Source organism: Mytilus trossulus, chromosome 14 (assembly GCF_036588685.1).
Source record: "Mytilus trossulus isolate FHL-02 chromosome 14, PNRI_Mtr1.1.1.hap1, whole genome shotgun sequence".
NCBI classification, from domain to species: domain Eukaryota; kingdom Metazoa; phylum Mollusca; class Bivalvia; order Mytilida; family Mytilidae; genus Mytilus; species Mytilus trossulus.
Window position 1 is genome coordinate 20,682,620 of NC_086386.1, and position 23,085 is coordinate 20,705,704.

The 23,085-nt window shown below is 32.6% G+C and overlaps 1 protein-coding gene across 2 annotated transcripts; it reads left to right on the top strand.

The window, feature by feature from the left end:
• Positions 1-835: 835 nt before the first annotated feature.
• On the top strand, positions 836-22,877 carry LOC134696360 (deoxycytidylate deaminase-like). 2 transcript variants are annotated; one of them, XM_063558091.1, is made up of 5 exons: positions 836-1,268; positions 12,534-12,680; positions 17,468-17,600; positions 17,869-18,092; positions 22,600-22,877. In XM_063558091.1, the coding sequence occupies exons 2-5, from the start codon at positions 12,546-12,548 to the stop codon at positions 22,657-22,659; spliced, it is 552 nt and encodes a 183-aa protein (XP_063414161.1). In that variant the 5' UTR covers positions 836-1,268; positions 12,534-12,545; the 3' UTR covers positions 22,660-22,877. The 2 variants fall into 2 exon arrangements, with proteins under 2 accessions (XP_063414161.1, XP_063414160.1); XM_063558090.1 differs by lacking the exon at positions 836-1,268 and adding an exon at positions 8,717-8,816.
• Positions 22,878-23,085: the final 208 nt, after the last annotated feature.

Here is a 23,085-nt window from a genome sequence, read left to right on the forward strand (position 1 = left end):
CTTATAACTTGTACATACATATTATAGACCCTGTTTGAATAATAATTTGTACAAACTTAAATCTTGTACACAAAATATATTTTTTTAATAAAGAAAACATTTTTACTGATGATTTATTCAACAATTCATATTTATAAAATTTATATTGACCTCAAATATGCTCAATTAAAAATTAAATTAGTATGGTATTGCAAATCAATAATTACATTGTTTAAAAGAAAATTTAACTTAATAAAATAATGACGGACAATCGGGAATAAACAAGTTAATACAGGTGTAAATGTAAAGTAATTAATGATTTTTTTCTATATACAGATGTAAAAAAAAATATTCTTCAACAAAACAATCACACGTCGACATAATTTTGTTTTATTATCTGAACATTAAAAATTCTATATATTCATGTACATGTACCAATCAGGTACAATAAGTAAAGATAACGTAGAAAAAATTAGAAGTTCTTCTGTTTAGTATATAAATACAGAGCAATGAAGAAAAGACAGTCAGTCTTCCGTTTTAATAAGGATAACCTGTTAAGTACAAATAACATAGTCTAATTGATAATAAGCATACATGTAACACGAATTACGACTATTTATGGAGTGGGTAAAGAGTTAACTCTGGAATTCTCCCAGCCGTTGGCTTTGTGTTTTTCCCATGGCAATCAGAGGTAGTGTTTTGAAATATATCATAACGATCATTTATATCATGATAGCGTCAAACAAGCGTAAAATTGCGTTACTTGAAGGTCTTGAAATTTTTTTAAAGCATGAGCTATTTTCCGATCAAAATTTGCAATAACCTCAATATTGGATTTATATTTCCCAATACCGATCAATCGTTACTGTATGTATACATCCTGCAAAACCATAAAGACATGGATCTATTGGCCAGGGTGATATGTTGGTGGTGCCGCAATCAACTTTTTTTTCCTAATGAAAAACTCTGAGCAGGTCCGACTCTCAATATGTTTTCTGATCATGCAAAAGTTTTTAATATGTGTTATTGGTTTTAGCTCCATACATTCCATAGAAAAACAATTCGACTCCCAATAACATTAAATAACAGGAGAATTTATAGAAAATCAATAGACATTTCAAGTGTTATACTTTAACATTGTAAATATTTTGCTTGTTACTAGGGATGTGTATTGATTGGAAATATCACGCCATGAGAAAAGAAGAAATAACTGAAGTTTAACCGGGCAATTTTTTTTTTATGTAAACTGATTAGTGGGATTAACTGGATTTTAACTACATTTTAAACAGGTAATTAGCTTATTTAATTCAATTTTAATCCATTTTCAAAACAAGGCGTTCAGAATATCCCGTGATATGATTTTGATACTTGTACTATGTGATTTAAAATGCACGGTACTAATCGTTACATATAACAGGGTTCTAATAAAATGTAAAAGTAAATTTAATATCCATGGTTGATTTATATGCAGTGTGCATTTAAAACTCAAAACGTAATTAAGATATAAAAAGTAATTTAATTATTCACTTAAAAGAGAATCAAATTTTAAATAATTGTTCAGTGTAGAACACACCAAATAAACTGGATCCCCGAGGGAAATCCAACAATGAAGTTCGTTTTTTATGCATAAAACTTGTATACTTATTAAGACACAGTCTAGCTAATAAATAGCAAACAATGGTAAAATGTGTAATTTTAGGATTTTAACCGGTGACGTTCTTACAAAAAGTAAAAGTAAATTAGATATCCATTTCCATGTTTGATTGATATACAGTATGCATTAAAACTTAAGAAGCAGATCATTCACTTGGAAGAGAAACACATTTAAGATAACTGTTAAGTGTAGAACATTTCAAATAGTATGGATCCCCGAGGGAAATGTAACTATATAGTTCTTTTTGTATGCATACACGTTATAGAGTATTTTCAAAAGTGACAAGCTAACCTAACATAGCTCGTATTTTGCATAAGAGATGATAGTTAAGTCATAAGCTAACTGATCAATAGCAAACACTAGTAAAATGTGTAAGAACAAAATTGGTTTATAATGAGCATGAATAATAACGATAAGTTCACCCGAATTTCATTTTATATTAAAACTTAATTTATTCAAATCAATACATAACACAATAACATCATCATTCAGATTGAAAGGTTATTAAATACCTTCGTTATTAAAAGGTTTTAGTCTATAAAGTATGATTTAGAAATGATGAAAGACGACCTTAAATGAAGTTAAGAATATTTATAACACATTTTGTAATTTTACGTCTTTGACGAGATCTGAATTCTTTTGCGGCGAACTAGTATCATTCAATCGCTTTATTATTCTGATTTTGATATTTTCTTCTAGGTACAATTGAACTATAAATGTATATATAGGTCGGGTAATCAAGCAAAACGAGAGAAAAATACAAAAAAATGAAATAATGAAATTGCTTTGTCATGCATTTTATTTGTCCTATGAGAAATTAATTACACGTTTCCTATCAAAATTTTTATAATTGATTCTATATGCATTATGGAGGAATCCTTGAATTATCAAACATTTACGACTTTTGTCTTTATAAAAAAATCATAAATCCGTAAATTCCCTTTCAAGGTTAGTTCTATAAACATTTCCGTTAGGGTGGGGTAGGATGTCCGACCCCAAATTTGGACCAAACTAGAAAAGAAAACTAAGCCAAACCACACCCTGGATTTTTTATCAAGTAGACCTTGGGTATTCAGCTTCCCATTGCACCTAGTGGCGAAAAGAGCATTGCCGTAGAACGTTTTATATTAACATTTCTGTTAGAGGGGGTAGGGTGTCCGATCACTTCTTTGGACCAAATTTTAAAAAAAAATAAGCCAAACCACACCCTGGATTTTTTTCTAAATTAGACCTTTGGTATTCAGCTTCCCAGTGCACCTAGTGGCGAAAAGGTATTGCCGTAGAACATTTTAAATTAACATTTCCGTAAGAGTGGGGTAGGGTGTCCGACCCCAACTTTGGACCAAACTTAAAACAAAACTAAACCGAACCACACCCTGGATTTTTTCTCAAGTAGACCTTGGGTATAAAGCTTCCCATTGCACCTAGTGGCGAAAAAAGTATTGCCGTAGATCATTTTTCATTAACATTTCCGTAAGGGTGGGGTAGGGTGTCCGACCCCAACTTTGGACCAAATTTAAAACAAAACTAAGCCGAACCACACCCTGGATTTTTTTCTCAAGTAGACCTTGGGTATTCAGCTTCCCATTGCACCTAGTGTCGAAAAAGTATCGCCGTAGAACATTTTTTATTAATATTTCTGTTAGGGTGAGGGAGGGTGTCCGACCCCAACTTTGGACCAAATTAAAAAAAAACTAAGCCGAACCACACCCTGGATTTTTTCTCAAGTAGACCTTGGGTATTCAGCTTCCCATTGCATCTAGTGGCGAAAAAATATTGCCGTAGATAATTTTTATTAACATTTCGGTAAGGGCGGGGTAGGGTGTCCGACCCCAACTTTGGACCAAATTTAAAACAAAACTAAGGCGAACCACACCTCGGATTTTTTCTTAAGTAAACCTTGGGTATTCAGCTTCCCATTGCACCAAGTGTCGAAAGAAGTATTGCCGTAGAACATTTTTTATTAACATTTCCGTAAGGTTGGGGTAGGATGTCCGACCCCAAATTTGGACCAAATTAAAAAAGAAACTAAGCCGAACCACACCCTGGATTTTTTCTCAAGTAGACCTTGGGTATTCAGCTTCCCATTGCACCAAGTGCCGAGAAAAGTATTGCAGTAGAACATTTTTTATTAACATTTCCGTTAGGGTGGGATGGGGTGTCCGACCCAAACTTTGGACCAAATTAAAAAAAAATAAGCCGAACCACACCCTGGATTTTTTCTCAGGTAGACCTTGGGTATTCAGCTTCCCATTGAACCTAGTAGCGAAAAAAATTGCCGTAGAACAATTTTTTACTTACTTTTCCGTGGGGTTGGGGTAGGGAGTCCGATCCCAACTTTGGACCAAATTGAAAACAAAACTAAGCCAAACCACACCCTGGATTTTTCATCAATTAAACCTTGGGTATTCAGCTTCCCATTGCACCTAGTGGCGAAACAAGTTTTGCCGTAGAACATTTTTTATAAATATTTTCGTTAGGGTGGGGTAGCGTGTCCGATCCCATCTTTTGACCAAATTAAAAAAAAACTAAGCCGAACCACACCCTGGATTTTTTTCTCAAATAGACCTTGGGTATTCAGCTTCCCATTGCACCTAGTGGCGAAAAAAGTATTGCCGTAGAACATTTTTTATTAACATTTCCGTAAGGGTGGGGTAGGGTGTCCGACCCCAACTTTGGACCAAATTTAAAACAAAACTAAATCGAACCACACCCTGGATTTTTTCTCAAGTAGACCTTGGGTATTCAGCTTCCCATTGCATCTAGTGTTAACAACTGACACGGTACAAAATGAAGGTGCAAAAAATATGAGTCGCTCCCTAGGCAGGCATCATCATGAAAAATGAGAATTAAAAATAAAAGACAACACAGTTAAAAAAACAATACCTAGAAAAATTCACTCTAAGTTGTTGATGTTGTTGTTGTTGTTCCAAAACACGATACGGATATAAGTCTTCTAAACATTTAGACTGTTAAAACACAGGGGCGGATCCAGGTTTTTGGAAAGAGGGAAAAGGTGGCAAAGTTATTAACCATCGCCAATCGAAGCGAGGCGAAACATTTTTGGAACTGTGTTTGGCTAAAAGACATAAAATAAGTGTAAAATAAAATTTGTATAAAAAATTATGTACTTTTTTAAACGGTTTCTGGCGTGGGGCATTCGTATTTTGTAGTTGCTGTAAAGTGTAAAGATTTGACGTTTTCTATGCTGTTTTCTCCCTTTTAATTGTCTATCATAAAATAATAGTATGGATCCAAAGCTGTGAACTGATATATTAGATAAATTTTATGAGGGACTTGTCAGTAAAATATAGACATGGTCAATTATATTTGGTTAATATGTTTCACCAAAAAAAATTAAGAGAAGTGGGGGGTTCCGAATCAACCAAAGGCTATGAATGAGTCTGAAATAACAACGAATTTATGAATGACGGTCGACAAATGGAGACATAAGGGACACACACAGCAGACAGGTTGCAGTCTAGTCTTGTAAAATGTATTCAATTGAGGATATCAGATCGACAAAACAGACATTCCGTTCAGACATTCTAACCCCGGCCACCAAAAAAATACGCCCGTTTTTATTTCTCATGTTCATTTAATGCTAAGTAATAATATTGGAAATTTTCGTTTCTTATAGCCGAAAAATGGACAAGATAATTGTTTTCAATCTAGATACGGCCAGAACCTTTAGTTTTTTTTAGTCAATTTTCTAAGACTGCCTCCTCAAATCAAATGGTTCGTACCTTAGACTTAAAACCTATCTTTTGCTTATACATTTGTGCTGACTAGGGATTATTATTCACCTATGTTATTTCAAAATATGCTGGGCGTTTGGGATTAAACATGTTTTTGTAGGTAAATAATATTGCTGTGGAATTTTTTCATGAGAGTGTAAAAGTTTATATAGTATTACCTTCGGTTTGGTGGAATAGTGAACTAAACCGATACATCTTATTCAAACATATGTCGCTTCGATCATGTTTCATGATTGTTATACTCTACCTAAGCAATGTGCGTCTGTAATTTGAATTTCAAAATGACTGAGCAACGTTTTTTCAACGCACTGGTCAACTCCACCATAGCGAATCACATGACTTTGACAATCAGTAAATTCCAGCAAAAATTATCTTTATAGTAAAAAATTGACGCATACAAATTATATACTAGAGTACACGGGAAATGGAAGTGTTAACGAAACCTAGTTTGATTTATATATCCCTCTGACGAGAACAATTTGTTTTGTGTATTTTAGACAACGTTAGAAAATATAGAAGTTGATTTGAATAAAGTTATTTAAAAACCAGGCTTGAAATTATGTAAATCGGAGTCGCTTTTCGTCTATAAAATACTCATCAATGATGCTCGAATCTAAAAATTTAAAACACAAAATAGTGGATCATATGCGCATTTCTCATTATGGCACCCTCAACGGAGTTGGGGTGACATATTGTTATTCTACGTTTCTTTTTATGGCACCCTCAACGGAGTTGGGGTGACATATTGTTATTGTTCGTTTCTTTTTTTTCTTTTTATTATTATTATTTTTATTCTTCCACACATTTTGTCCATACTATTTCTCAGAATTGGTCAGACCAATGTTGATGGAACTGTACCATAATATGAACCGCCATGTTAAGTTGTGCAAGAGACATTGGAATGGTAAAAAATGGCCGCCGTTACCATGGAAACTGAACAAATGTGAAAAAATCTACTTTTTTAATTTGGTGAACTGTTTGGATATGCTTTATCTCAGAATCATTATATTTTAATACAATGTAGGTGCCCACTATATACAGGTGTTGGATGATTTTGGTGATCATTGGAACTACTATGTTGCCATGGAAACTACACCAAAAATTTCGAAATTCTCAAAATGCTCCAAACTTAATGAAACTTCACAGTAACGATGAGCAACATTGGAAGATGTGGCATTTGGTGTTGGAATTTCCAAAATCGCTATTGTTACCATGGAACCAATGCAAAAAGGTCAAAACTTTGAATTTTCACAGAACATTCTACAACATCAATGTTTAATTTATTCTAGAGACATTAAATGGTATATGATTGTGGAGGGACAAAATTGCAACGGGGGTTACACTTTGGAATATTCAAAATGGCCGCCGTTACCATGGAAACAGCAAAAATACAAAAAAAATCAAAATGCTTCAAATTTATTGAAACTTATAACAAATGTTGCTCAGCTAATGTAGACTTGACTTTTGAGTTTGGAATTTTCAAAATGGCCGCCGTTACCATGGCTACCGCTCACCTGGCAATAGGGGAAGGGTGCCATCCGCTATTGCTTGCAATGGCAAATCTAGTTTTTCTTATTTTTCTTCCACACATTTTTGTCCAGGTGATTTCTCGGATTCCAATGGACCAATGTTGATGGAACTCTACTATAGTGAGGACCCCTAGATCAAGTTGTGCACGAAGCATCGAATGGTTTAAGATGGCTGCCGTTACCATGGAAACGGAACAAATGTGAAAAATTCCAGTTTTTGGTTTTGGTCACCTGTTTTAATATGCTTTAACTCAGAATCATTATATTTTTATACAATGTAGGTGCCCACTATATACAGGCATTGGATGATTTTGGCACTCATTGGAACTACTATGTTGCCATGGGAACAACACCAAAAATTTCAAAAATATCAAAATGCTCCAAACTTAATGAAACTTCACAGTAACGATGAGCAACATTGGAAGATGTGGAATTTGGCGTTGGAATTTTTAAAATCGCTGTTGTTACCAAGGAAACAATGCAAAAAGGTCAAAATTTTGAATTTTCACAGAATGTTCTAGAACATCAATGTTTAATTAATTCTAGAGACATTAAATTTTATATGATTGTGGAGGGAAATAATTGCAACGGGGGTTTGACTTTGGAATATTCAAAATGGCCGCCGTTACCATGGAAACAGCACATATACAAAAAACTTCAAAATGCTTCAAATTTATTGAAACTTATAACAAATGTTGCTCAGCTAATGTTCACTTGACTTTTGAGTTTGAAATTTCCAAAATGGCCGCCGTAACCATGGCTACCAATCACCTGGCAATAGGGGAAGGGTGCCATCCGCTATTGCTTGCAATCGCAAATCTAGTTCTATTTATTCTTATGTTTTTAATGAACGAAATATATATATATCACAATAAACTGTTTTGTTTTGTTTGTTTTGTTTTGTTTATTTTTGTTTGTGGAGGGGGGTGCAAATCAAGCAGCAGCTTTAGACAATATATATAAAAATGTTAAAAAGTTGTTTCTATGACTTAAGTTCATAAAACTATTGTTTAGTTATTCAGCTAGTGCGGCAAAACCCTCTCGTATGAAATAAAACATAAACGATTTGTCTTTGTAAAGTAGCGTTTTAATAACCTTAACTGTTGTAATGTTAACCTGAACAAAATTGTATATAAGAGTCTTACCATTGAGTTCTAAGCTGATGAGATAACATTTCTCATTCGTTACTGTCGTACTAGTTGTTTCATTTCCAAATGTGGGCTGTTATGTCGTAACTGATAAAATTTAATTGACTGCGCCGAGTGTAGAGTATGTACATTTATATGCTGCAATAACGAAAACATCAGCAGTTTCGAAATGACGGTCAAATTCTTTTCAAAGTCACTGTTGATCTTAAGTGATTTGATATCATGTTTTGTTCTTCAAATTTGTAAATTTGATGTCGTCTTGTCAAAACAAAACAAAAAAACTCATTATTAATGTTTTAAATAAAAAAAATGAAATCAAATCGGTGATAATGATCTGACATGTAATGCCCATAAAACAGACTACACAAGAGCAGGTTGTGTATTTAAAGCACTTCAGTCTACAGTTACCATACACAATGGTAGTCTGTCATATATGTATGCAGTTTATATACTGAAAAAGGGAACTGTTTGTTAAAATGAATATTAAACAGGTTTTGAATATATGTAAACAAATACATCAAATAACATTTAGAATTGATCTACCGTGTTTAGATATTATTTTATATTAAAGTTCTGATATAATGTAAGCGTTGCTAAATATATATTAATAAGATACGAAATGGAGATAAAAAATGTATAAAACTATATGATGTGTATTTACTTAATCGAATCACAAGGGTTGATAACATTCAGTTTGCATTAGATTGACAATAGCGTGAATGTTATTTATTAAATGGAATCTGATGAGGTAAGTCAATAAATCATGAAAGAACATTGTAAGAGTATCTTTTATCATCGGATGATTCCCATCTTAAGAAAATACTCTTAGTTACAGAGTTTAATAGTTATATAATGCGACAAGTAAATTCGAAGAGATTATTAAAGTAAAAATATAAAACCGCTGTGAACTGTTTAACAATTTTAGATAAACGTCAACTATAAAAACATCACTTCATATTATAGTTACACAGGTTAGTGAAAATAATTTCTGTTTATATATTCTTCCGTTAAGGAATACCAAGAAATTGCTTTTATGTCAATAAAACTAATCTAAATTAGTTCTCGATAAAACTGTGTGTTCTTCATGTAAATGTGTAGAGACAGTATTTAATATAAAAAAAAATGTGTATGTTCATAGTACGAAGAAGTGACAATTGCAGTAATTCAAAACAAGCAAAGCTGTAATATGGACCAGATACATGTAGACATTAACTTAACATTAACAAAAAAGCATTACAAATACTATCAACTGGGCAAATTAAAAAGAAAGTACGAACTTAGAATATTCGCTGTTACTGACATCAAGTTAAAAGCCAAAACAATTAATAATAATAAAAAAAATACACACCAGAGACTAAAATCAACTTAAACACATCCCAGGAATTTAGTATTGTAACGTCATGGACAGTCAAATAAGACATGACTTGTGCAATGCCAAAACTATATGTATCGACAAGGAGTAGGATAGTTATAAGTTAACCGTTTTGTAGATATAACATGAAAGTGTGTGTGTCTCTATATATTATATTTGAAAATAAAACAAATTTAGTAATGTTTTCATTTGCTAATGACAAAATCGATATAAGTGCCAATGTAAACTATATATATTAAAAGATCTAATTACAACATTGGTGAGATAACCCTAATCAATAAGTTTGTTAAAAGGTGCGATGGGTTTACACGGATCACATAGTGATTTTCGCGGTTTAAGTACAATTTTACCGTAAAATGTGAAATACCATTTTCAATAAATTTTTCTACAGGTACAGTCAAATTTGCTTATCAAAGCTTTGTTTCTATGAAAGAATTTAGTAGTAAAAGTTATAAGTAAGTTCTGGTAACGAAATCCCTGACTTAATAATTTACCGGAGATGCATTCATTACGTTCATCAAACTCTATTACACAACTACACACATGGGCATACCGATCCAGTTTGGATATATCAACACCGTATGATGGAGCTAAAGGCACATCGCCGTCTGAAAAAGGAAAATTAACAATACATAATTAAAAATCGTCTCTTTTGTTGTAAAGTATAGTATGGTGTTTCCCTTTGGAAATTGTAATGTCTAAATCTAGAGAAGGACAACTACTTCTGTTTATGTTAGAATAAGTTAAAGTAAGTTCTCTTGGACAAACGGTAGTTAATTTTTAGAACTCTGGATTATCAAACGAAAAAATATCATCCAGATAACGGTAGGTGTTGTTGATTGTATCAATGAAATGTAACAGTGGCGTGTCATTACTGAGTTTGGTCAAACTGAGATTCATAGCAATACAGGAATAAATCTGTTATTTAATTGGCATAGTCAGTGCCCATAGGAATACAATTGAGAATGGAAATGGGGAATGTGTCAAAGAGATAACCACCCGACCATAGAAAAAAACAACAACAGAAGGTCACCAACAAGTCTTCAATGTAGCGATAAATTCCCGCACCCGGACGTGTCCTTCAGCTAGCCCCAAAAAACCTACTACGAAACGTACATATATGCCGGTTTCTGTCATAAATTCAAAAGACTTGAATAAAACGTTCTTTTCACTTTTCCGTTGAAAGACCTATTGATTTTGCTCTGATTAATTTCTACTCTTGCGTAGCTTAATTGGTTCGCAAGATGTCGCTTAGTTATTTGGTATATGATATCGTACAGTGTGAACTACACACGCTTTTGAAACTGGCACTGCTTTACACAACACATAACCTTGTGAAAGTTATCTCCCAAAACACTGTTTTTCATGTGGCCACTACTTCGCAACCGTAAAAGATTACGACAAATTCATCCTACCAAATTGCTCCTTATATCTGCAGGATAAGGTTGACCATTTGGACCAAAGCTATCAGGAGACTCCATATGAGAGTTATTACCACTTATGTAATTGAGATAAGTGATTTGTATTTCTAACTGGTGAACCATGTGTGATAGAGACCTAAGGTTTGAGGTCCGTGTACCAAAAAATAAAGGTCAAGGTCTGGAGTCAAGGTCATATTCTTAATTTTGATTTTGGCTTATTTTCACTTTTTATCTAAACACCGTATAAGGTATCGACACATTATTTTTACTAAATAGTTAGTTGCGACATGTCGTAACACGTTCATATTGATTGTAATACTACGTTGACCCTTTTTTATATTTGAAATTACATGTATGGTGGTATAACTCTTTTACCTAGCATAATTAAGACCTAGAGCAATTTGATTTAAAGTCCTTGGTTTATGACCTTGAAATAGAGCTCAAGGTCAAAGTTGAATTTGACGTTCTAGATTTTGCCCTTTGCTTTAATTTCATCTTCAAACATGATAAAGCCACGGGATTGTTTTGTCATTAGGTTGCAATTTAAATTACCTTCAAATTACACCCGAAAATGACTTTGTGTAAACCGGAAATAGCCTTGTTTTGTCCTTAATTGATGTTAAAGTATATAGAACCAAAAATGTTTGGAATTAATATCAATTAAACTATCAAATAATACCAGAAGTGACATTTTTCAGACCGGAAGTAACAAATTATTTTCCTTATTTCATCACCATCTTTTTTGGAATCAGCGTATATTAAGGTATCATTTGACACTGTATATGACATTTTAAACTGCATTTTAATATTTACACATTTAAATGAATCGTAAGAAGTGGAAAGACCTTTGAACAATTGGTTTTAAATTTTAGTTATTTTGTATCCATGGGCCAAATAGCCGTACATTTTTTTACCAATAGCAAAAGATACCAGAGAGACCTTAATGTAACGTGATATCCACAAACGTTTCCGTTAGCGTTATGGTATTTGTTGCTTTGTTAAGGATTATGTTAGTAAGCACATAAGGCTTATTTGATGTTCGGGTGTTTGCATTGGTTAAAAGATAAACTACCCAGTAGTCTACTAGACTTGTGATTTACATTCTCATCACAAAATTAAAACAGGGAACCTTTCTCGTAATTAATTTGTTAGTTTTTTTTTAAATTGTTATGATCCGAACCTATCAATTGATTGAACTATTGCTCGGCTTGCATTTGGTTATTCGAGAAACATTTTGAGAAAGAATAAATAACAGTGGTCAAATGATCCGATCTTTACCATCTGGTATCTGACCCTGAGTGTAATTAAATACCGTTCTTCTTCTTAATCTTTGATACCAATCTGTTCAGTTAGCAAATTTGGGTGAAAACCATTATATAAAAAGGGCACCTAGAGTGTATATAAAATTAAGAAAAGGGCACCTACAATATACGCTACAGCAAAAAAAGAAATGTATGAATAGTTGATTTCAATTTTGACAGAACATTGATCTGTTTTCCAGCTATATTAGAAGAGCTTTCGACAAATGGTGAAAATTAAAGTTCATTTTGTCAAACTTGCCTAGAAATGAAAAAAAAACACATGTAGACATAAATTCTATTTGTCCGATGAATAAATGCATATTATGCTTTATATATCAAACATTCTAATCCCGATTTGATTTTATGTAAAGGCTGAATCGAGTATGGAAACCACAAAACTGAAAGAGATTCATTCCAGTACTGATAATGCACAACGTTCCAGTTATCTTGATTGGGATGAATACTTCATGGCCCTATGCTTTGTTTCAGCGCAAAGAAGTAAGGATCCGAATACTCAGGTAATAGCAAAGTATCAAAATGTAAAATATAATAAAACTAGTATATTTTGTTTTGTTTAGTCCCACTGGTTTGTCTAAACAAACTCATAGATGGAACCAATGCTAAGATTTAGAGTAAGGACATTGGAATAAAACTCTCGAATAACATGTCTTTTAAAGTCCCTTTCTGAATTTGGCAGTAAGATTTACATTTAATGAAAAAAGCACATTAAGGAATTTTTATTGCATGTAAACGGCCACACTTCATTTCCCATGTCTAACACTAATGGCAAATTGCGCCTAATTCGGATAAAATGGATCAGATTTATTTATTGTTTATTGTCAATAATGTATTAAGGATCACAATAAAAAATGTAATAATTCCTATATGATTTGCATATGAGGCAAAACGTTGATATGATTGGCCGACAGGACGTCCGGTAGTTGATCTTGACGTTGGTTATTTTTACCGATAGACGACATTGACACGAAATGTCTTTTCGTAATCAGTGTAAACAAAATGGCGGCGATAATAACACCGACGTAAACAATATTATTTTCACTCCACGTTAATCGTTATATTAAATAACACACACAAAAATTCGTTTGAATGATAATAATAGTTTTTGCAGTTTATTTTTTATCTGACAGCAAATTTTATTGCGTACATATTTTAGCGTTAACCAACAAATATATTCATGCGCCAGGACTATTCAATGACATTGATATACCATTTACGTGTGATAGAGGTAATGAGTGTGGAAAAATGTTTTTACTATCTCTCATTTTCAAGAATGATAAGGATTAAACGCCTACTTAAAGAAATGTATTGATGTATAAACTGGACCAAGTCACTCATAAACATATAATAAAAGTCTTTTGTGCATTTATTTGTTTGTGAGTGAATTGGTCGAGTTTATACATCAATAAAGTCCTTTAAAAAGGCGTTTAGTCCTATAATAATCTAACGGAAACTAGTAGCTTGGATTACTCAGTCGGAGCTTGTTCATCGTACACAAAATTATCATATATTCAAACGGTTTATGATTTCAAGTGATCGGTAAGGTTTCAGCAAAACATTTACATCAAATCGTCTTCTCCTGCTCATATTAAAACAGCTGTTTAAGATAAAAAAAAAAAAAAAAAATACAGTTCTATAATACTTCATATTTTCTACACTAATTTTGGCTAGTGTATATAACAAATGCAATATTCGGCTAAACCACTCATTAGTATTACGTCACTGGTGGTGAAGTTTTAAGTCCTCGACGGTATCACCAGCACAGTAGTCAGCACTTCAATGTTGACTTGAGTTATCATTTAAATATTCACAATTTTAGATTAACTGTTATCAACATTTTAAAATTTCTAAATACTAAGGCTTTTCTACCTCAGGCAAAGACTACCTTATCTGTATCCAAGAACTTTTCGAAAATTTAAGTCCACATTGCTCTTCAAATTCGTAATTTATTTGGCTTTTTCTAACATTTCAGAGTGTCACTTATAAGACGTCTTGTGCAAATAAAAGATTTCAATCAATGATAAGTTTATTTATTTTCAAACAATGGAATCATTTATGATTTTACATTAGATAGTCATGCATTATTCCTGTAAGACTTTAGACTTTAAACAAATAGACTTGATAATGATAAACCCGCTTGTTGTTGCTAAATAACTGACACTCTGATGTAATACGCACTGGGTTAAATGTACTATCCGTACCTGCAATAGCGAACGTAGGTTCTTGTCAAGATTTCTTTTGTTAATTCTGTAATCAGTAAGTGTATGTAATATTTCTTCCTATATATTGTCTTTTTAACGTATACACAAATCGGAAACTTAATTACAAAGTTTTTGTTTTATAATTCAACAGTTATGTTGCGAAATCAGCCGTAAACAACACCGCAATCATATGGGTAACTGTACATGTGTTAAATGTTATCCGTGATTTTTGAGTTTCCTTGGTTTTGTTTCATTGATGATATTCTCGATTTAATAAATGGGACGCACATTTATTTTATAAATAAAACTGTCATTAATTCGTCAAAAGATTAGGAGTTATCTAATACGTCAAAAATGTATGACCACAATATTGTTACAAAAAAATACCACAAAAATTCAACAGTGACTGCTTATGACTTCTTCACACTAAATCCATTGAATGTTTTATGTTGGATGTGCAATGATTAATAATGAACTCTTATGGGCATGCTTGTTTTTATTAGCTGTTATTGGCTGTCAACTGCTTGTCAGGAACTGCGAATACCATCAGATATGTACTTAGTCTAATTTAATTTGCTGTTGGGATGAACAAATACCCTCACTTCTTCATATATTTGTTGTTATATTTTTATTTGTATCCACCTGATGAGTTGAAACTTTTCAACTGATTTTTATAATCTGTTCTTATGCTGTACTGTTACAACACTGTCCCGTTCACATGATTAACTCCACCATTTTCTGTATATGCCTGTCCCAGGTCAGTTGAAAGTCAAACAAAAAAAACTGACAACGCCTTAGCTAAAAAGAAAAAGTCAAATAAGTGTATAAAAAAACACAACATAGAAAACTAAAGACCGAGTAACACGAACCCAACCAAAGACGGAAGGTGACCGCACGTGCTCTGTAAGTTTGAGTCATGCAGATTTCTCGAAAAAGTTTACCTTAACTTTTCCAGTAATTTTAATCGTCAATTGTGTGCCTGATAGTCGTAAAGATCCGTGTTGCTGATATTGCTTCTACTATGTTTCGCCAGTTAAGCAGTGGTTGTATACATTTTATCAAAAGTCACCAAAAGAAAACCGTACTTAATACAAAACTTCTACAGTATTCCTTAATTTCAGTGAGTGTTTGCATCTAACATTATGTTTCGATCTTTCTCACGAATTGATACAGAGAGACGACTAAATAGAAATGACAAACATACCGACCTCATTTTTCTCTAATTCTCTTTGTAATACGTCGGTAGTCACTATGCCATACCCCATGGAATGACATTTATATATCTCAATTGTTATGTTTCGCGCATGTTATACAGCCTCGCGTGTCAACATTACGAGTTTAACTGGTACATTTTCGTTGAGTGAGCTGTGTAGATGTAAAAAACAGAAATGTCTTCAATTTATATGATATATAGCTACAAGAAAGATTCTCTGATATATAGAAGGGTCTAAAAACAGCACAAATAACATTTTCCAAAAGACCAAAAGAGTGAAAAAGTATATTTAAACAAAACGCATTTGACTAACAGGTCGAACAACTGATGTTCTTTAACCCTGCTGACTGCCATTGGCGATTGCCAAATAAAATTGATCACAGGTTGTAACAAAATGGATCTTATTATAAATTTAATACGTCACAGAAAAAAAAATTGTTAACTTGTGGACAGGATGTTGTGCCACAAACATTCGGTGTCAATATTTCTTTAGTACACCATATCCGGATTTCGACAATAAATGTCTCTTCAGTGATGTTAGGGATCGAAACGGTATTTGGAAGGCCATATAAAAAGCACCCTCATTTTTAGAGAAAGTACCCTCATTTTTAGATTAACTCTTGAATTTTAAGAGTCAATATATAGGATGAACGGATCATATAAACCGGAGGGAAACTGATACATGCCCAAACAAAAAATATAAACGAGTCTAAATTGAAAACTACGTTCAAACCTATGACTGCGTTGGATAAAAACCGCAATTTTTATACGTGTGCATGTCAAACAAATTTCGTTGTAGAAGGGTCTAAAAACAGCACAAACAACATTTTCCAAAAGACCAAAAGAGTGAAAAAGTATATTTAAACAAAACGCATTTGACTAACAGGTCGAACAACTGATGTTCTTTAACCCTGCTGACTGCCATTGGCGATTGCCAAATAAAATTGATCACAGGTCGTAACAAAATGGATACAACCTGTGATCAATTTTATTTGGCAATCGCCAATGGCAGTCAGCAGGGTTAAAGAACATCAGTTGTTCGACCTGTTAGTCAAATGCGTTTTGTTTAAATATACTTTTTCACTCTTTTGGTCTTTTGGAAAATGTTGTTTGTGCTGTTTTTAGACCCTTCTACAACGAAATTTGTTTGACATGCACACGTATAAAAATTGCGGTTTTTATCCAACGCAGTCATAGGTTTTCAATTTAGACTCGTATATATATATATATATATATATATATATATATATATATATACAACTCGTCTAAACATCAACCCAACAATGTTAGATCTGTAAATTTGCTTTCGCAAATTTTTGGTTCTTCCCTCGCCCGGATTCGAACCCATGCTACTGTGATATCGTGACACCAAATCGCCTGCACTGCAGCCGTCCCGCTAGACCACACGACCACCTGGGCTCTCAAACAAAGAACTTTCGGTGGGCATGTGTTACCTTTCCACGTCAGTTTTAATCTAGCGGCGTACTACAGTACATGATATATAAGGCATGAAGATGTTATTGTTACAGATCAGCTAAATTATCTATATTAAAGGATCTTTATATATATATACATTGTGTTTTATTCTGTATAATTCTTGTATGATTTACTTATGAGGGAAAATGGTATATGATTGGTCGAGAGAACCTTCGGTTGTGGCCTTTGACGTTATGAATGTTTCGTTAGTAACATTTGTAACAAATGTAAACAAGATATATTTGAAGTTAATTTGTTATCAGATAGTAAATTGCATGGAGTACTTTTGTTGGCGATAATAAAACTATTATTTATACAACAGGCCAATTCAGTGTGAAAGGGATTATGAGTAGGTAAATTTAATTTCCTCTTTCCTATTCAAAAAAATATTATACAGGTTGGAGCTTGTATTGTGAATCAGGCCAAAAGAGTAGTTGGAATGGGTTACAATGGCATGCCTGATGGATGTTCGGATACTGATTTTCCCTGGACTAAGGGTGACACTGCTGAGACTGATAAACATCTATATGGTATGCACACTTTATTTAACGATATCAGATATTTGGATTCATATAATCAATATAGTCAATACGAATTTCAATAATGGTTGCTAGTATATAACTTCGGCAATAGCATAGTATATGAATAACAGTTCAACAAAAGTTACATCCTTACTATATCATCTTATTTAAATATTTATTTTTATAGATAAAAAAACAAATCCAGACGAAAACAATAAGGGTATGATATTTTGAATTTTCGTCGAAATGTTGTTTTTTTAGGTTTTTTTTCTTTCAGTTTGTCATGCTGAGCTCAACGCCATTGCCAACAAAATACAAGCGGATATACGAAATTGTCGACTGTTCGTGACTCTTTTTCCATGTCACGAATGCGCTAAATTGATAGTACAGTCTGGTATTAAGGAGGTGGTTTTTTATAGATCTAAAACGACAGATTTAACTAGAAAAGACGAACAAGCCACACATAAAATGTTCCAGAGTGCCAAGATAAGTGCCAGGCAAGTAACTGTTACATCAAACTAGTCTCGTATGAAGATCAAATCACTAAGTAAAGAAAAAATTTCCGGAATGTGCTTGTTGACAAATCTGATCGAAAATTGTATTTGCTGCCATTTCTTAAAACTACAAATGTATTTAAAAAAATCGGTTTCTCGTAAGTGTGCTCTACAACTTACCTTTCATTGCTATGTTAAAAATATTTTTCTATCCATTATCAAAGAACTTGTCATTTACTTTTTTGGTGGGTAAACAATTATATATGTGTCTGATCCAAGTCATAGGTAATTGAGCGGGTATTCTGTTGATCATATGCCTTATTTGTTTATTGTTTTTTTTTTTATTTGATATAGTATTCTGTTCCACTACTGACCCAGGATTGAGGGAGGGTTTAGGTCCCGCTAACATGTTTAACCCCTTTTTTTAAGGAAATGGTTGACTTTCTGATATTGTTTATTATCCCATTCCTTATCTTATTGGTTTTGTATTTACATTGTGTCATAAATCTTTCTTTAAGTTATATTCACTTGTGTGTTTTCATGTCTTTTGATTGAGTTGAGACATTTTATTTGATATTTTAAGGAGTGCCTTTTTATGTTTTGATGGTATACTATTGTTTCAATTAAGCCTGAAGGTTGGTACAAAAAAAAACTTTTAAACCCGCTACATTGGTTTGCACCACTTTTAAGTCAGAAATATGATGTGCAGTGATTGTCATTTGTTTATGTGGTTCATAAATGTTTCAAATTTCTCGTATTTATATAAATTAGACCGTTTATTTTCCCGTTTAGACAGTTTTACACTAGTCAAAATTATGGCCCTTTTATATATTGCTGTTCGGTTTGAGCCAAGGCTCTTTGTGGAAGACCGTGCTTTGACATATAATGGTTTTAGGAATTATGACTTTTATGGAAAGTTGATTCATCGGCACTCATGCCATATCTATGAAAAGTCAAAAAAAAAAAAAAAAAAGCACATCATTTTAAGAGCAGCGCAGGTCATTAATATACACTCATTTCATCTAAAAACTGACATTGAGGGTCGATTGAAAACAAAACTTTACGACAAACAAGATGAGTTCAGCTTTCTTATCATGAAATTCTAAGTAGCATAAATTCACCTGCATCCGGGGCATATACCTCCAAATTGATACGATATTTCCACTCTTGCATTTCCCATCATGATTTTCTTGATAGAGGATTGCTGCTCACAACGAAGCTATTAAACCAAAAGTTTCAAATGGTGTTGAAATCATCCCTTCGTAAATTTTACGGACGCCATTATGAGTTGGCTGACCGTTATGGAATAACCGTTTCACAAATAATATTGGATTTGTTCCTAACATCGTCACTACAACCCCATTCTCTTTCATTTCTGTGACCTACCGAATTAGACTATTCACCGGATTTGTTATATCATTAGCAACACGACGGTTGCCACATGTGGAGCAGGATCTGCTTACCTTTCCGGAGCACCTGATACCCCCCCCCCCCCCCCCCTAGTTTTTAGTGGACTTCGTGTTGCTTATTCTTTAGTTTCTATGATGTGTCATGTGTACTATTATTTCTCTGTTTGTCTTTTAAATTTTTACCAATGGCGTTGACAGTTTATTTTAGATTTATGAGTTTGACTGTGCCTTTGATATCTTTCGTCCCTCATTTTCCATTTACTGCAGTATAATTAACCCTCAACTATTTAAAATTAAGAAATGGTTTTTACACAGACGAATTTGATTTCTTCAAAAACATCACTTTACAAAACATGTAAAGTTTAACGGAAATTTTTATTGATCGAAACTTTAAACTTAATCAAAATAAACATCATATTAGCTTTTCAATTCCGAAAACGACTGATCTATTTCGTTTGAGAAATATTACAGTAAAGCCTATTTTAACTTTAAGACATTGCAAAAAAAGTTCAACTGTTTGTGATTATAAAATAGAATGACCAATGTCGATAGGAACATCTTCTTTTAGGAAGAGCTACAGTTTAATTCCTTACAACAACAAGGTGAGGGTGATGGTTGAGCACCTACAAATAAGTTTAACCCCACCATATTCCCGATGAAAATTGTACCTGTAAATAGTAAAGACCTTTAGAACAATATGTGCCTTTGGTTCATGTCTGTTTTATGTAATTTCTTTAATTCATTTTGTTATAAGTTACAATCCGTATTATCTGAGACTGCAATTATAATGATAAGTACTCACCAACCCCTTCTCCAAAAACTTTCTTTTAAGGGAGCTCGCTTCTTAGTTTCAAAGTAATTAACTTTTTAAAACAATAGTATATATTGATAAGGAATTAATAAAAGAATCCAAAAAGCAAAAAAAAATAATAGGTCACCGTGCTTGTTTTCGAGATATGAGCATTGAAATTTTTGAAGGAAAATATTCTCTCTTGACTTTTCAGAGCTTTATCATTGACAAGTTACAGTTTTTAAAAACTGTTAAAAAGTAATTAAAATTGTATACGACTTTTACAGATGGCATGTTAAAGAATTTCAAAAATGCGGGTCACCAGGCAATTTTTTTCAAAACATTTAAATGGATAAAACCAGAGGATTCCGAAAATCTGACAAAAGAATCCTCTACATCACAAGCCAGCTTCCTTAACTCATGGATAATATCAACATTAATATACAATATTTTCCACTAATATAACTACCACCTTCAACCTAAGTTTAAAAATAAATCATTATACATTAAATAAACACATTTTCCTATGCGAAACTCAAATGTATAGATTGTAAATTTGAAAAAAACTAATTAAAACAGTTAGAGAATAAAAGAAAAATAATGTCCTAGCAATAATCAAAAATATTGTGTCTGGCTTGTGTTAACTAAAAAATTTTTAGAAAATTTTATCCAATCAATTTTAAGGACAGATCGTTTTTTGTCCCTATATGTACAACAACAGTCATTTTGAATGTACATTTCCATGACAACAAAAAAGAAAATGTGTTGTTGAATATAAAGACCATATAAGAACTTCTCAGGACGAATATAAATTACCTAGCCTCATTCTTTGACTTTGCGTCCCGATAAATAGACGATATCCACTCATTCAGTTTAGTCTAACCTCATTTTATGATTACATTTAGAATAAGTGACGATTGAACTCTAAAATTGTTAAAATTCCGATTCTTTGTAGGAAAATTCCAACAGAAAGGATATGGTTCACTGATACCAAATATCTGTGTCACAGATTAACACGGATATGTTCCAGTTGTTGTTTTTGCTCAATCAATAGTTTTTGTGTAGTGTTCGTTGTTTCGTTGTTTTCGCATATTTTCTTTGTCATTGTCAGAACTGAAAGGTCATCTTCGATTTATGAATCGCTAGATATTATCTGCCTCCTTTTTTAGAATAACATTTTCCATTGAAGGCGTCATAAAACCAAATCATAGTACGTCACATCTTGATTCATATGAAAAACTTGTTTGAACAAAAACATTCCCTTGTATAATACCGCTTAAGAAATTCACCCTGCATTTTATTTCAGAGAAAAAAGTTTTTCTCATACAAATATATACATGTAGCATGCATGTTTCAAAGCACAATTCGTGTTACATCTGATGTTTGTAGACACAAATTTGTTTATTAAACTGAATGATTTTATCATTTCAAGCACTACTGTCAAGTTTTGTTATAATCAGTTTAATAAAACAAAAATAAGACGGCATCAACAGCGGTTTGAAGAAAATTTAATCGAAATATCACACCTTCAAGATTACGTAAAGTGTTGACCAATAAATGCACCAATAAATTAAAAGATATTCATCGCATCCGAAAAAATACAACAGTTGAATATAATACACATGATGACTCTAAGGTGATTGACTTCAATTAAGGACAACGGTGTTCTCTTTATAAGGACTTTTTTGTTTATTCTATACCTTTTATTTCCTCAACATTATGAATATATAGGCTAATAAATCCCAACGTTTTGGTAAATACTATAAATTAATGTAAGCAATGGGATAATAACTGAGTATGTGAAGTGTTTGAGTTGGAAAAAACTATCGACATAAAAGCTAACGGTCTCCTTGGAAGTTTCCATATATCATTTTAACGTAAAACTTAAATTGCTGCTGCGTTCTACAAACGGATATATAATGGTTTATTTATTAGACGATGGGATAATCATAATAATTCTTTGTGCATGACAATAAATTAAAATTCTAAACATGTTCTAAAATAAATATGAAGTATACATAAATATTAAAAATTATAGGCATCCATATTGATTGACAGAATCCGCTTTTCTTCTAAAGCTCCTCAGTCCATCTCTTCAATTCCAAGTGTTTTGTGCTGTTCCGTTATTCAATCTTGTGGTTTGTAAACTATAAGTTTTCTTTTTGCTGTTTTTTTTGCCATTGCTAATTTGTTTTCGAGTAAAGAAGTTGATATCCATTTGGTAACTTTCAGCCCTATATTCTCTATAATCTTATTATTTCCATTGTATCCTGAAGATTGTTTAATATTATATATATGACCTTTATTTCAGACAGTACAAATGCAACAGGGAATTTGAATTTAAAATTGGGGAAAAAGATTCTATAATTTGGTGAAAAAGTGAATGACCTCGTCTATAAAACGACGAGTTGGAGGATGACTGATATATTTCATTAAATATAGTGATATAACTATAATTCACATTGATTGCTGTGATAATTTTGTTTGAGTAACAGTTTATATACATATGATATATCACGACTTTGGAGTTTTAGTTGAATCCACATATTTTAACTTTGATAAGGTGTTTCGATTTTTTATGTATTATTTTAAAGTGTGTATATTTGGATAATTTGATTAATAAACTAACATATTTTTAAGATTTGATGTGCTTGTGTTTTTATGTTATTTTCTGTGTATGTAAGCAACCGTGAGATTACAAAATTAAGGTATAAAACATTGGTCGTTCCCCCAGCAGGCATCATCACGAATTTATCGAGCTACTAAACAAATATGCGTACACATTTTACTAACTACTTTTC